This window comes from Bombyx mori, chromosome 7 (genome assembly GCF_030269925.1).
Source record: "Bombyx mori chromosome 7, ASM3026992v2".
In the NCBI taxonomy this organism is placed as follows: domain Eukaryota; kingdom Metazoa; phylum Arthropoda; class Insecta; order Lepidoptera; family Bombycidae; genus Bombyx; species Bombyx mori.
This window is the reverse complement of record NC_085113.1, coordinates 12,904,982-12,922,039: the sequence shown is the minus strand read 5'-3', so window position 1 is coordinate 12,922,039 and position 17,058 is coordinate 12,904,982. Positions and strand designations below refer to the sequence as shown.

Here is a 17,058-nt window from a genome sequence, read left to right as displayed (position 1 = left end):
TTAAAAGAACACGTATGTACCTAACCTTATTAACAAAACACGATTGGTTGTAAGATTTATAGTCTTTAGTATTTCTATTCAATATCATAATTCTCAGCTGACAATAAAACACTAACATAATTAGGCAATTGAAAACTCAAGTTTTTTTTGTCCATTAATCATCAAACATATAGACCCAGTGGGTTGGATCTTAAAGACTTGATCGTTAAGCCATTTGGGAGAATCCTGTGACTATTTGTGCTGCATAACAATCAAAGATTCAATTTGAATTAACCGCTATTTTATTGTGACGAGATTTCAATCGCATGTCTCATGATTAATGGGGGAATTCAAGTTCTGTTGTTGCCCAAAAACAAACCCGTCTGTTATTGTGTGATATCTGTGGTATGTATTGACGTTAACAAGCACATTTTTTGGTATATCTGTTGGATCTTTGGTGAGATTAGCGCGCCAAACTTCACATTTGGCATAGAATGATTTAACTAAGGTACCGTGAGTAGCCCTACTCCCTCAGCCAGTTTGTGTGTAGTCACTTGTCGAAGTCGCCCTAAACACGTCATTACTAATCCTTCCAATCCATTAACTGTGCTTTTAGGTACCACAAGCACTGGTTATCGTTCGCGCCGAAGCTGTCGCTTGCGACGAAGGGCTCGACGAGTGAATTAACCCATAGACACAGCCCACTGAGTTTCTCGCAGGATCTTCTCAGTGGGTCGCGTTTCGATCCGGTAGTAGATTCTGCGAAGCACTGCTCTTGCTAGGGCCAGTGTTAGAAATACTCCGGTTTGAGCCCCGTGAGTCACCTACACGTCAATAAGAAGCTGAAATGGCATCTTAAGGTAATCGGCATTGGTAGGGAAAAAAGAAAAAAAAGTCACAGATAATTTCTTATTCCAGGTAGTGCAGCGTGCACCGGGATATGCGTCGACACTCATCTAGCGCAGTATTGTGACGCGTACTTCACGGCCCAGGACATGTGCGTCAAGGGCAAATTGTGCTGCGTCTCCCAGGATAAGTTCAAGGACCGCCGCCCTTCGGATCTCGTTGTGCCCATCGAGAAGAAGCAGTCTTCTAAGCGGCCCAGTACTGCAGTAAGTTTGGTGATTTTTATCCTTGCTCGTTTTGCCATTAGCTTTTGTGTTTAGATGTAAAGATTTAATTAGTTGGCAAACAATCTCACGGCCCACTTCCTATTAAGTGGCTATTAGAGCCCAAGTTCATCAATTGAACGCCGCAATCTACTTAAATAGATATAATAGATACAATAGACTGAAGTCAATGTCTCAGTTGTAATAATTACATATTTTTTTATTATTTTTTGCGAGTTTAATTATCTATGACACGATGTTAATTATCCCTTTGCTGTGGAAGCCATTCGTGAACTTGTGCTAAGTAGGTATTTTGAAAAACCTCATCTTGCCTCTCTGGCAAAATAGCTTTGTTTAAGATTTGCCTTCGAATCGAACCCATTCGCTTTCATTTTAACAATATTACGAATTGAAATATCACCAATTTAAATCTAGCACAAATGATTTGAAATGTAACTATATATAAAATAACTAGTATAAATGTGAGAATGAATCGCAGTTTAAAAAAGAAACAGCACATATGACTATTGGCTTTTGTAGTTCATAAGAGTAGTCCTAATTTTTTATTTATTTTAACATTTTGCGGTCCTAAGATTAATGTAATGTTTTTTTTTATGGTTGATTTTTTTATTACTGATTTATTACTGATGACCCGGAGGCCTTTCCAGTTTCACCAGGACAGGTGGGCGAGCAAAGGCTCAGTCAGGAGGGGTGGGATTTTCTAACAACTGCCCGAGCGCCTCTGAAGGAGACCTAACATCTCAAGAGCAATTACTTCGCGAATGAATCTTCTACAGGGTCGGATTCGCGACCCGCTGAGAATATCCGGCGAGAAACTCAACGGGCTGATACATGGGTTAGGTTGCGCGTCGACCTCTTTGTCGAGTTCGACGAGTACGGTTACCGGGGTCCCTAAGTCTGCTCTTAGTGTTAGAGCTGAAGGCGTCTAATGCCAAGGTTATTGGATCTGATGGATCCGTAAGGACGTGTCTAGGGCGTCGACGGTGACTGGCTCCTGCGTGATCAGGATTCGGGGAGTAGTCAGCGGCGGCAACGTTAAGGCGATTATCATGACGCATAGCCTTAACGAAGTAAATGTAATGTAAGACCATGTGTCCGATACGTGTGAACATTGAACCTTAAAAGGTTCTGTTAAGGAGTCTGTGTTCTTGCCCTTACATATTTATATATTGTGTCCTCTCATTTTGACACAGTTGACGACGACCTCACCACCGAAACGCAAGTACAGGAAGTGCAAAGGCGAGTGCACGGGAGGGCTGGCCGCGCTGTTCTGTGACCGAGTCGACGAGGACGCGGACTGCCCCAACTTGGAGACGTGCTGCCTCAAGGACACGAGACTGGAGACCACCACAAGACGACCTGCCTCCTCACCACGGCCGAGACCCAGGCCCACTCAGGTTGACATGCCGATAAACAATCGATATTGTTAAAAAAAATCAATTTTACGAAGTCGTCGTGGCCTAAAGGATAAGACGTCCGGTGCATTCGTGTTGAGCGATGCACCGGTGTTCGAATCCCGCAGGGTACCTATTTTTCTAATGATTAACGTACTCAACAAATGTTCATGATTGACTTTCACGGTGAAGGAATAAAATCCTGTAATAAAAATCAAACCCGCAAAATTATAATTTGCGTTTTTTTTTATTGCTTAGATGGGTGGACGAGCTCACAGCTTACTAAAGTAATGCGTTTCGGTTTGAAGGGTGGGGCAGCCGTTGTAACTATACTTGAGATCTTAGAACTTATCTCTCAAGGTGGGTGGCGTATTTACGTTGCAGATGTCTATGGGCTCCAGTAACCACTTAACATCAGGTGGGCTGTGAAATCGTCCACTCATCTAAGCAATAAAAAAAAGTTGTATCTTTAAATATTAGCTTGACACGAGAAGACACTTGAAGCGAAGTTATCATTTTAATTAATATTCCGACGATCTCTACTTTTCTCTCCAGCCTCCACTACCGGCTTGTCCTGGATACTGCTTCCTGAACTTAATGGCGGCGTTCTGCCCAAGACCTTCCGTAATCCTCACCAACACCGACTGCAAGAACATTGGATCCCTTTGCTGCGACACTAGGTACGTGGCTTCTATAAACGAGGAAAATATTTAAAATGTTATGCTACAAAAAAAAAGATCTATAGAGAAAATATGAACAAAATTATAGTTACAACTCGACCAAGCTAAGTTTGCACCTCGCTGGAATGCGGCGGTCCGCCCGCTTCCCCGCTCACCTTCCCGCGATCGCCCTGTCGCGTCAGTACGGTCAGCATCTTTGTCGCCGACACGCGTCATGCGAGTTTTCGTCTCCCTATACGTGGAATTTTAAATTTTTTAACTGTTCTTGTTAGGTTTTTTGTTGAATTATATATTATTGGTTATATTATTGGACTATTTTTGTCAAGTTTTTGTTGAATTGTTGTTACTGAACGCTTAAGGTTCATTTTTTTTTTACTTCGAGAGGATTGTTGTGTGTGTGTGTACACAGTGAAGGGAGAAACATAATCCTGAAAAAGAAACATAAAGGAAAATTATTACTGAGCAATTGGGATACAAATTTAAAAAGTGCAAGAACGTCCGGGTGGTCGTAATACAAAAACCCGATATCGCTATATTCTAATGTACCTATGTATAATATATTGTTAAAAACAATAAATGCAAAGTAAAATCTAACAAACATTTGTTTACATTTTTAAAGTCATAGCGAATCCTTTTTTCAGACCGTACCTAAGCGGCAGTGTGACGTAATCGATGCGAGGTGCAAACTTAGCTTGGTCGAGCTGTAAGGTGTTTGAGAAATTTCAAATAGCCTCCAAATAGATTTGTTGTTGATATAATTCTATAATAGCAAAAGTATGGTTCCCAAAATAATACGAGTATTGTAACTAAATGATATATTTTATCAGAATGCCTTGCATTTTTTTAAACGAATAATGTTTCCATTGGTTTATTCATTTTAATAAATACAAATAAATCTAAATAAATAAGTTTTTTTGCAAGTATACCTTCCACGGGCTCTTTGAAAAGCTCATGATTTCATTACGTTTTGCATTCCGTCGCTCGATCGATCGATAAGAACAATTAACAATCAGCGCTTACCTTACACTTACTTTTCAAACTAAATATAGGTACATTTGGACAAAACTTACAAAATATTGTTGATTAGTAATAGGTACATTAAATACCTATATTTCGTATGATATACGAAATTATTATATATTATATATATATATATATACATATTATACAAGGAACACGCTGAACGATCTGCTCAGTACTTTTGCTGTGTGGAGCACAACATCAAAATAAGATGCAATAATAATAAATCTTTATTTCAGTAAAAAACCTGAATTTGTTTAGTATTTCTTATACCTGGTGCTAGTAGTAACTTAAAACATTATATGTTAAGGGGTTACTCACTCTAACCGGCGCCATCTAGGAGGGCTTCGGATATCCTGCCGACCGAGAGGGCTGGTGGTCCGGCGTTCCAGGGGAGGGTGATGGGAGAGATGTGCCCCGCACTAAACGCTTCACTCTCCCCCCTTTGCCTTTCATGAGTTCTGTCTCATGCGAGGTTCGGACGTTGGTTGTTGAGCGACAGGAGGTTTTAGTCGGTTCGACTCTGATATACCCCGCCCGCCATCCCCAGTAGAGGGCGGATTCCCTCCGGCGATTTCCACCTGACAAAAACAAAAGAAAAAAAAAGGAGTTAGGATTGCGAAGCTGTTTTTCGAACGCAGTAATTATTACAATGTTTATCCCACAGGCCGACCGCTACCACCACAACCACGACGACCACCACCCCAGCCCCCGTCGACCCTCGGCCAGACTGCCCGGGGTCCTGTATCGTAGCTCTACTCTCGTTTACTTGCTTCCGTAAGTGTGCATACAAGCTTTCAAATTATTCCTTAGAAAATCTTCCTAAGGTTGTCATAATAACTGTCAGCTACGAAATTTGCATCATAATTTTTTTTAAAAAAAAATATTCCTCCTCACAAACCCAAAGTATATATCTAAACAAGAAACCGTCCGCTACATAGTTACATTTATTAGTTCACACATATAAGTTTAGTAGATCTAATCCAATGAACGCTGAAGATTGAGTTCATATAGAGTCCCTTCTTTATTTCGCCGTAAAGTCGTGTTTTATGTAATTAACACCACAGTTGGAACAATAGAAATTTTATTGTTGTAGCGGCATAATCAATTCTAAGTTATTATATTATATAAGCTATTAAACACATCATAAATTATTTGTACGTTTTAAATTTTCGGCGGTATTTTTTTTTTGAGGGATTTTATAACCTGGTACCTGAGACCTTTAAGTCATGTCTTATTTTAATGTATATTCATATTTTTATGAAAAATGATATTATGGAGTGAAATGAAATGAAGATGATTAATTTAAGACATTAATCAACTGGGATGAAATAAATGAGATGATATGAGATGAAATATAATCTCAGTAAAATGGTGGTCATTTACTAAGATTTTCTCAGTGGACTTTTTGGAGGATCCCGAGAAGTTACGTCCAGCGGCTTTGTTTCATTTTCCCACATTTTTGCAGTTTCACAGATATTAAACAGTTAATAAACCACCATTATTACACATTTAAACCCGAAGAAACACTAAATAGTCAAAATAAAACAAATCACACAACTTCACTCCTCGCGTTCCCGCCAAAAAGTCTTTTCGGCGGTAAAAAGGTCCCGTGTCACAGACTATATTCTTTTTTCCACCTCTCGTGCGTTCCGGCTTACTCATCATAAAAAGGTGCGTTCTTAACGCCACAGTACGTTTAAGATGAGCCCAGTTGTTGTAAATGAAAGTTGTTATTAATTAACACACATATACATTTACGGAAAATACAATAGGTACATGCATAGTTTTATTATAGCTATCTAAGTGGTACTGTGTTCGCTGTATGACCGTTACAACGGGACAAGCGTGGAATGGTGAAGATGACACCTTGCATTACGTAGCTAGGTAACACGCCACGTACGTTAGCACCGGTCACCGTTCTCGTCGAACCCGTCGCTTGCGACGAAGGGCTCGACGAGTAAATTAACCCACAGGCACAGCCCACTGAGTTTCTCGCCAGATCTTCTCAGTGAGTCGCGTTTCCGATCCGGTGGTTGATTCTGCGAAGCACGGCTCTTGCTAGGGTTCGTGTTAGCAACGTCAGGTTTGAGCCCCGTGATATCACCTACTAGTTAAGGTTACGCTGAAATAGCCTCTCAAGGCTATCAGCTTAGGTAGGAAAAAAAAACTTACGTTATTAAGCATGTGTGTGTGACCCTACAGTACGACAAATTAACAGCAAACGGTTTTCATGATTGTATTAACTTTACAGGCAATGCGGAACTAACGAATGTGTTCAAGTGTAAGAAGACCGGCACTCAGTGCTGCGCTCCGAAGTCCAAGATCCAGGAGGCGCTGGGCCGCGTGGACCGCAACGACTCCCTGCCCCTCGCACCGCCGCCCCCGCACCAGCCCCCCGCGCACTCCCCCCCACACGCGCTCTACACCACGCCGTACACACACACAACGCCCGTCTGTAAGTGGAGTTATGAACACAATACTAAAGTACCATATTATACTACCTTAACGTTTTTTTTTATTGCTTAGATGGGTGGACGTGCTCTCAGCCCACCTGGTCTTCAGTGGCTACTGGAGCCCATAGATATCCACAACGTAAATACGCCACCCACCTTGAGATATCAGTTCTAAGGTCTCAAGTATAGTTACAACGGCTGCCCCACGCTTCAAACCGAAACGCATTACTGCTTTACGGCAGAAATAGGCAGGGCGGTGGTACCTACCCGCGCGGACTCACAAGAGGTCCTACCACCAATAAAGTGAACAAGAAGCAACGTTTAAATGCTAATAATTCATAAATTATTTTATATCATTAATTAGCTGACCCGGCAAACGTTGTTTTGCCATATATAATATTTCTAGGGAATTTCTAGTGTAGAAAAAAAACTTATTGTAAGTGTGTAAGAATGTGGTAAATGAGTGAAAGAGGCATGTAGCGCTGTGAACGATGAGGGAATATAAAAATAACAAAACCTCGTTCAACCATATACCTAATGCCTCATTGTAACAAAAAAATTTGTCCAAAAGATAAAAAAAAATATGTTAGGGGGAGACAACCCTTAGGTATCATTTAGGGGTATGAAAAGTAGATAGTAGCCGATTCTCAGACCTACTGAACATGCATATAGAATTTCATAAAAATCGGTCAAACCGTTTCAGAGGAGTATGGTAACTAACATTGTGACACGAGAATTTTTTATATAAGATTTCGATGCGTCGATATTTCGTATATAAGATTTATTTGAAAATTATATTAATCTTAAAAATAATACCGAACTGTGTTTCTGGTGTTGAGAAACGAGACGGGGAACAAAGAAGGGGTTTATCTTGGGTTTTTTTTTGTGATGGACGGATTGCTGTATGTCATTTCAGCTTCACTAGGATGGGCTGGCTGGAGGGCTGAGGTGTTATCTTTGTTTGACTTGGATTTACATGTTAAAGACGCTAAATCTCTCGCGTACACTTTGCCAATTCTAAATTATACATACACATACATTTGCAACATAACATCTTTAGTCATAGTACTTACAAACTTATTTAATTGTATTAGTCCAGCAGATTAAGTCAAAGCTTTTAAATTAGTATTTTTTGATTATTTGTTTAATTCGAAATGATTTTGTTAAATTTTCAGCACCTTTTGAACCAAACTACGTGTCGACGCTTACCTCAACTGAAAAATACAACAAATATGTGTGCGGAGTGAAAGGTAAGCATCTTCTTTTGTTTTAACCTCAATAACGTGTTCTGTATTTTTCTGGCATGCATAGCTGGCTAGCCATTGGCCTATCTACTGTTATGTTTTGCCGTCGAGTGCTTTTCAAACATTCCTACCCTCCAAATATGAAGCTGTTAATGTTTGGTGCCAGAATTGGATAAATAACCCCACCCGTGCGCTTCCAGAACCCCAGTAACGTATTGTAATCTGATTTTGTTCAAAGCTTAATAGCGGTAGTCGACAAATAAATATATCAGTAACTAGCTGACCCGGCAGACTTCGTAGTGCCTCAATCGATAAATAAAAGACACATCAAGGGGACACATCAAAGGAAAAACAAAATTGTTTGTTTTTATATAATTCTTCCCTGGACTTCCACGAATAATTCAAGACTAAAATTAGCCAAATCGGTCCAGCCGTTCTCGAGTTTTAGCGAGACTAACGAACAGCTGGCGAGACTAACGACCGTGGGAAAGAGACGGTTAATTTTTGCTTCGTAGAGCGTTATACCTGTCGCACATTACTCAATTCACATTTAGTTTCCATAGATACCGTTATTAGTGTTTCGTCGCATATAATGTCCTACAACAAAAACAAAATTATACGACTGTCTCTTTCTAAATATCTATGTGCAATATTTATTTCCTGGTACTGTAAGGCTCTCTTCCATCTGCCGGGAACGTGTTATGAGCTTCTTCGGACACATCATGCGGTCTCCTAGACATTAATTAGAGAAGCTTATAATTACGGGTCGAATAGAGGGCAAGCGCGCCGTGGGCAGAACACCAGCCAGATGGTCAGATCTAGCAAGAGAAGCACTCGGTGGTAGTCTGTATCATGCAGTCCATGCCACCCATGATCGAGCACATTGGAAGTACGTCGCATGTGGTCGCGATCCTCAGTAGAGAGGGAACGATATAGAAGTAGACTGTACGTATGTAATATTATTCCAGGTACAACAGGTCGATCGGCTCGAAGATTGGGGGAGAGACATGGTCGCGTCATGGGGGGAGAAGACGGAGAGAGGGGTGAATGGTGCTGGCAGGTCAGAATTTCATGTGACATTACAGAGTATTGTCTTGTTGAGGTCAGGGTGAGGTGGCGAAATATTTAAATAACGCACCATCTTTATCTGGTGCTCTTTTTCTTTTATCCTCGCGGAACTGGAAGGGGTCACGAGGGACGAGGAACTTGAATTGGAGTCCACATTGACAGCTAAAATAAAAAAAATATGAGCAATGCGGTCGCGGATCTGCAAATACTACCAAAATTACTCCCCATCTTCAATGATAAGTTCGATGTCTCAAAAGTTTTACAACAACTGATGTCCTACTTGCAAACCAGAATACAATACTTCGAGACATAATAATATATTAAGGGAATCGTAGTACCTGATCATGCGGCTACGCACCACGCTCTGCTGCCAAGACCGGCTTAGGAATTACGTGGTCTGGTCTGAGACGGACGAGAGTGACCGACCTGCCTATTCGAACGACGCAGCTGTGGGTAACACAACCGTTGTAGTATTGAATTGAGTTTTTAAAGTCCCAAGTTGAACGGTAACATTGATGTTAAGATGTAGCATACTTAAAGCCTATCAACCAGGGGGTGTGAAAAATGTTTTAATTAAAGGGCAATTGAGAAAGTAAGCAATCAGTTTAATTAAAAAAAAATCATATTCTTACAGGTCGCATTGATAAACTCCCTGAACCAGTATCTGTGTGGAGCTGCCCTCATCGGGACGCAGTGGGTACTCACGGCAGCGCATTGCGTCACCAAGTAAGTGGATCTGGATAATAGATAGAAGGCAGGAGTTGTACAGAGACAAGTCGATAAGGGACTAGGATTATTAGACTCTAACCGGCGCCATCTAGGCGGGCTTCGGACAGCCTGCCGACCGAGAGGGCTGGTGGCCGTGGCGCCGACGACCGCCGGTCTGGCGCCCCGAGGGGGAGGGTGGTGGGAGAGATGTACTCCGCACTAAACGCTTCACTCCCCCCTTTGCCTTTTCATGAGTTCTGTCTCATGCGACGCTCGGACGTGGGTTGTTAAGCGACAGGAGGCTTAAGTCGGTTCGACTGAGATGTACCCCGCCCGCCATCCCCAGTAGAGGGTGGGAGTCCGGCGATTACACCTGACCAAAAAAAAAGCTTATTAGAAAAAAACTTATTTACTGGTGGTAGGACCTCTTGTGAGTCCGCGCGGGTAGGTACCACCGCCCTGCCTATTTCTGCCGTGAAGCAGTAATGCGTTTCGGTCTGAAGGGTGGGGCAGCCGTTGTAACTATACTGAGATCTTGAAACTTATATCTCAAGGTGGGTGGCGCATTTACGTTGTAGATGTCTATGGGCTCCAGTAACCACTTAACACCAGGTGGGCTGTGAGCTCGTCCACCTATCTAAGCAATAAAAATAAATAAATAAAAACACGGTACTAAAAAAATATCATTCGAATTTGATTTGAGTAATAACCGAATTTTCTTCTCTAGCATCGTAAGGTCGGGAGACACAATGTACGTCCGCGTTGGAGACCACGACCTGACCAGGAAGTACGGCTCCCCGGGGGCTCAGACCCTGCGCGTTGCTACCACCTATATTCATCACAACCACAATAGCCAGACCCTTGACAACGACATTGCCCTTCTCAAGTTACAAGGGAAAGCGGAACTTAAGGAAGGTCAGTGTAGAACAGCTTTGTTTTAATATGGGTTTGAAATCATGTGCAGTTGGATTTAGGCTCGGATGAATATGTGGTGGTAGGACCTCTTGGGAGTCCGCACGGGTAGGTACCACCGCCCTGCTTATTTCTGCCGTGAAGCAGTAATACGTTTCGGTTTGAAAGGTGGGGCAGCCGTTATAATTATACTGAGACCTTAGAACATATATCTCAAGGTGGATGGCGCATTTACGTTGTACATGTCTATGGGCTCCAGAAATGCACAATTACTGGTGGGTTTTTAATAGCATCAGTCCTTGGCATCATAATTAGTAAAAAATCCTGGAACGGCTATCCTTTAGATATCCAGAGCTCATGGTCGGGGTAGAGGAATAATTTTTTTTATATTTGATAAATACTTATTCCACCAAATTTGAAAGATTTCTGACTTATTATTGTTCGTTTAATCGCCGTAGTTTCGACTCGGGTATAACATCTCGTTTTAATTTAAAACTAATGGTCCCGCAGTAGTCGAGATTCGACTATAATTAATTGAAATTTTATGTTTGAACATTATTATGGTTATATTGTCAAAGACTAGACTTCTATAATCACAGATTTCGCCAAGACTACAGTACTATTTGCTTATTGACAAACTAAAGCTTGACAATAAAAAAAAGAGTATATGTACATATGTGTGTGTGTCAAATATATGGCAGCGTGTGTAATGTTTTCTTTATTGATTAAATGTATTTTTTATGCATTACTTTTAAAAAATATGAGCATTGTGCACTCCTTCTCTATGTTGTGTCTCTATAAGTGTGGGAAATTTCATACTCCTCCGTTCGCGCAATTTTCGTAAAAAGGGATACAAAGTATTTGCTTCACGTATTAATATATAGATATATTTTAACTAAAGGTTATATTGTCTACAGGAGTGTGCCTGGTGTGTCTTCCGGCGCGAGGAGTCAGCCACGCGGCCGGCAAAAGGTGTACTGTCACTGGATACGGATACATGGCTGAAAGTAAGATTTTTAACTTTTTTTTCTTATATACCTAGTTGCTCTATGTTAAGCGACTGAGGACAAAACAAACTGAAACGTGACGAGTAGTAGCCGTAGTCCGTAGACATCATAGCGTGAGTTTCGTCACCGACCTTGAGACATGAGGTTAATCTCAATTTAAATTAATAAAGGCTGATGTATCCTTCAAAAAAGAGAAAATTGGGTAAAGAGAACAGAAAATTGAACTATTTTGTCTGTAGTGTGGAAATTGGAATATGCTTTTTCCAGCGGGTCCGATCCCTCTGAGGGTACGCGAGGCTGAAATCCCGATAGTAAGTGACGCCGAGTGCATCCGTAAAGTGAACGCAGTCACCGAGAAGATTTTCATCCTCCCCGCGAGTTCCTTCTGCGCGGGGGGGGAGGAAGGAAACGACGCCTGTCAGGTAAACTAGGCTTTTTTTTCTACCTATGCTGATAGCCTTGAGAGGCTATATCAGCGTTACCCTAACATGTGCTAACACTGGCCCTAGCAAGAGCCGCGCTTCGCAAAATCTACCACCGGATCGGAAACGTGACCCACTGAGAATATCCGGCGAGAAACTCAGTGGGTTGTGTCTGTGGGTTAATTTACTCGTCGAGCCCTTCGTCGCAAGCGACGGATTCGACGGGGACGGTGACCGGTGCTTGTGGTACCTAATAGCACCGTTAATGGATCGGGAGGATCCGTAATGACGTGTTTAGGGCGACATCGACTGTTTACAAATTACATTATAATTAATTTCCATAGAATAAAATTGAGTAAATAGTGTACAGTGTACTACTTAATGGATATTATTGGGATATGACCTCCTAAAACAGAGATTTGAAATGAAGACGATTCACTGATGGCCAAAAAGTGTACTGTATGAAGTTGGCTTTTTAGGCAATTAAAGCTCAAATCAGTATTTAATGTGTCCAGGGTGATGGTGGAGGACCACTAGTGTGTCAAGACGACGGGTTCTACGAGCTGGCGGGGCTGGTGTCCTGGGGCTTCGGCTGCGGCCGCAGGGACGTACCAGGGGTCTACGTTAAGGTCTCCGCCTTCATAGGGTGGATCAATCAGATAATATCCGTCAACAATAACAATAACAACATAGACTGATCATTGCTGGTGTGATGTGACTCATTATGGATGTTTTTATGCAAGAGTTATCGAATTTTCACTTTACATTGGATGTTAAAATTTAATGAGTTTCCACACTTAATCTGTTTTGCAAGTTTAATTTAAAAATCGTAATATTAGTTAAAAAAGTTCTCAAATTTATTTGATAATCGACGCCAATATTATTTTGTATATTTATTATAGAACGGGTCGTATCTTTGTTTATGAAATAACAATATCATGAGCATTAATTGCTTGATAAAAATTAAACGAATTTTGATCATCAAACTTTATTATCTATTTTAAATGCAAAATTATATATTAATAAGTTAAGAACAAAACTGTAATTAGATAATTTAAATTATATGATTTTAGTTATTATATTCGATTTGGAATTGCTCAAGTTTATTGTCGTTAAAATTTTGAAACTATAGTTTACCTAAAAATATTTACAATACGTTGGTTTTGTAATCTACATTATTGAGGTATTTATTCCCTTAATGTTAGTAAAACATTAGGAATAATTAAATAGATTTTTTGCTGAATCTGTTTATTTAATATGGCAATTAAAAAGTTTCATTTTAACACTATATTGTATAAAGCGATATCTGCGCTGAATTTTCCTTGGTTTAGTTAGTCTATGTTAATATATATAATATAAGGGAAAGACCACCGCAACAATAATCGCAGTAACTCTGAAATTATACAGGTAGAATTCAATATTATGTCCGTGAAGGAATATGGAAAATATTTTTTTTAATCTTGATCTATTTGATTTAAAGCACATTTAGACATTTGAGGCTATTGCCTCAATGAAGTAGGAAACCTATGGAAATGAAACGTCAACCAAAATTTCGTGCCACTGTGACGTCATCTGGCCACAAAACATGGCGGCTTTAGTGCTGTACAAAAGATTTCAATGTTATCAGGTTTTATCGATAAACGTTCTTGGCTCATTTTATTTTAAATATTGTTGAGTATTATTTATTTGTAGAATTTATACTTTAATGGGAAGTAAGTAGGTATATTGTTATGTGCAAATATGATATGATTTAGATGGGTGAAATCTAAGACAAGTTCGTCCTTCGAATTTGCCAAGTAAACGATATGATGATTTTTAAAAGTTGCTACACTGATTTTATAAAGTTGTCATTTGTCGCAAAACATAAAGATATGGCGTAGTTCAAAGCCATCAGCCCATTTCTAGCATGCTAAATGTTATCGTATTTTGAGTACGTGTTTTTCTTAGACTATAACAATCTATTTTAATTGTTTTGCTGACTCTAAAGTCCGTAACATACTACCGCAGTGCACCCCAAGGAAGGTGCGCCGCACCATTTGAATCACTTTCGCTTGAGAGTGATTCAAATTTTAAACTTATCAAGGGACCGCGTGAAAAAAAAAACACCTACAGAACATTTATTCATTAATTACAAACGTCATTCCTTGTGACTTCCTCTCTAAAATCACTTAATTATTAAATATTTAACAAATTTACAATAGTGTTTTACTCACTGCGGAATAAAACTATTTTATTTAAATAGTTCCGAAGAGATTTTGTCGGTAGCCTTTTTCCCGAAATATCTAAACAGAATGTCTAAATATGTTTTGATGACATATTTTAATGTGGTATTTATGATTAGTGTCATGATCAATAGATTCCGACCGAAAAATGGATTTTTCGGATGAGGGCTCCATAATGAATTTAAATACATATAGATAATAGTTTTAGGGCATCGACTTTCTTGAGATCCTATAAAATACGTTTTAATTATTATTTTTGTATGTTTTAAGCATGATAAATTATGAAATTTTATATAATCAATCATATTAAATCGATATCAAAGTCAATAAATAATGTACAACCCAAAACAGACGGCCGAACTGACGTGACAATGACATTTGGCGCGCTAAACATGGCGAATTTTCAGCCTCATTAGACGGAGACGGAGATATTTACGTATATTCATGTTTCATTTTATGTACGCACTGAAATACTGTTATATTGTTTTCCTGTGAGTTAAAGTGCTGAGTAAGAACGAGATAGATATATGTTTATGTATGTGCCTTCAAAATGGGTGCTATTTATATAAGCAATTGTACGTATAGAACAATATGTCGTGTCCCTACTATATAGGTCTATGTATTGCCTACATTTTGACGTTGATTAGATACTTGACGTTTGAATGTAATAGAAACGATATAACCCAGGCAAAGGATATAGAGAACGATACAATTGCAACTAAAAAATACAAAATGTGTGCAATTCACACGTGGTAGAAGTGAAACCTTCCAAAATTAAAATACAATTATCCTAAACGTCTTAAGTATATGTAAAATTTTGTCATTAGTAAATAATTGTAAGGTAGCGCCCTCTGTGAATTGATATTTTAATTTCACGTATAATCCTAAATTAAAATTCACTACAAGAGCTTTCATACACACGTTAGTATTAAAAAATCTCACAGATGGCGCTGTATTAAATAGTATGTATATTTCTGTCTCATTCTTTGCTGGCTTCATCCTACACATTTTTGTATTTGTGTCTCTTACCTGTCGTTTTTTCCGTTGCATCCGGTTTGAAATCACAACGATTCTAAAGAAGTTTTCACTTCAAAAAACTTCGCCAGAGCTCAAATAAAAACACGGGACCCGTCCTATAAATGTTTCCAAGGTTGCATTTAAAGTTTAAGTTGCCGTTATAAGATAGCACTAAATGAAGTAGAGTATATTAAAAAAATGCAATAAATAAATAAAATCTAATCTTAATAAAATCTAATCTAATTATCAAGTATAGGGATTTTCCTGAGTACATAAAACATAGCTAAAACGTTTTTCGGTTAAATCTTATCAAACGGTTTTTATTTTGTTATTCTGATGGCAATTTTTTACCGCCATCTGTTAATGCTTCGACGTTCTGCTTGTATAATATGTATTGGACATTAATTTTCAAATGAACATTACGACAAGAGTAAAACAATTTTAACTTTTATATACACGCCAAAGAATTATGGCGTAGCAAATAAAGAAATTGCAACTATCACAGATTCTCGTTGTCGTTTTAAATGATCTATTGCATTTACTATCTTATTTTAATGAATTATTAAGTAATTAGATATTTAAGTTATTTATTTTAGTCATTATTTTTTTAGGTTAATAATGAGAAAAACCAAACATTACCTATTTATATTTACGAACACGTTAAGTTGGGAAAGTAAGGTGGTGCCTAGTGCAGTGACTATCTAAGTACTTAAAAAAATTTTGGAACGACAATTCCTTTTTTTTCATTTTTGAATTTTTATAAATTCACGACACTGATTCAGAATCCGTATAAATCATTAAAATGTCTATAAAACTTCACGTGTTTGTTTTTGTTTTAATATTCTATTTCTATTGTTAAAAAGGCTATGGTTTTAGAGTTATTTGCTAGCCATATTTTTTCTAAAACAAATGTGAAATGTATTGAAATTATTTATAATCGCTGTAATTTTTTGAAATAATTATGTGTCATCAAATCACGAACGACGTAATTGTTGGATGAAAAAAAAACTACATGTTTTACAGTCAATATTCATACTAAGCTCTGAAAATGTAGCATATTATATTTTTATAAATAAAATAATAATATATAGAATATGTATGTAATGTTTTACTCACTACCATATTTGATACTTACTCAACAAAAAAAAAACTTTTGGAAAGTAACATAAGTAAAGTACATCTGTACCTACTTCTTTAATCGGAGTTTGCTGTTGTCCAGCAGTGACGGTGACCACTGACTGACCATCAAGTAGGCCGCACGATTTTAATAATAATAATAATTTATTTATTTCTCTCTTAAAGGTATAGTACAAATTCAAATGGAAATAAATTAACCTTATATTTTATTTTGTAAGCCTTTGAAAGAGCTGAAGTCTGTACTAGGTTCAAAGACCTGTATTACTGACTGGGATGTATTACTGATCTCCAGGCTCCCTCCTTCTTAAGATAGATTAGGTTAGGTTAAGTCGTGAACAGATGCTGCGGACTAGTGTTGAGAGATCATTAGGTGTTATATTTTAAGGTCATTATGTGTGTGTATGTGTGAGTGTGTATATGTGGGCGTGTGCGCGCATGCATGTTGTATTGTGTATGTGTGAGTATCTGCAGCTGTGCGTGTTTATTATTACTATATTGCCCGACTATAAAGGTAATAACTAGGAAGTTTGGTGTTAAGTTTAAGCTAGCAATCGCTTAACCTCTGCAGAAACGAAGAGAACACAAACTTAAATTTAATTTATTCTTTAATGCATTTGTTCATTTTGATACTGAAATTCAAGACTGAAAAACTGAAAAAATAG

The 17,058-nt window shown here is 38.6% G+C and overlaps 1 protein-coding gene across 1 annotated transcript in view; it reads left to right on the top strand.

Annotated features, from left to right (window-relative positions):
• Window positions 1-13,263, top strand: part of LOC101736440 (protein masquerade) — a 34,369-nt gene extending 21,106 nt beyond the window's left edge. Inside the window, exons 4-15 of the mRNA XM_004925756.5 lie at window positions 898-1,091; window positions 2,303-2,506; window positions 3,059-3,183; window positions 4,871-4,980; window positions 6,458-6,661; window positions 7,835-7,909; window positions 8,872-8,963; window positions 9,606-9,697; window positions 10,407-10,594; window positions 11,509-11,598; window positions 11,866-12,020; window positions 12,536-13,263. Of these exons, the coding sequence (XP_004925813.1) occupies window positions 898-1,091; window positions 2,303-2,506; window positions 3,059-3,183; window positions 4,871-4,980; window positions 6,458-6,661; window positions 7,835-7,909; window positions 8,872-8,963; window positions 9,606-9,697; window positions 10,407-10,594; window positions 11,509-11,598; window positions 11,866-12,020; window positions 12,536-12,718 (1,712 nt within the window). The 3' untranslated portion in view covers window positions 12,719-13,263. The remainder of the gene's footprint in view (window positions 1-897; window positions 1,092-2,302; window positions 2,507-3,058; window positions 3,184-4,870; window positions 4,981-6,457; window positions 6,662-7,834; window positions 7,910-8,871; window positions 8,964-9,605; window positions 9,698-10,406; window positions 10,595-11,508; window positions 11,599-11,865; window positions 12,021-12,535) is intronic.
• The last annotated feature ends 3,795 nt before the right edge of the window (window positions 13,264-17,058 follow it).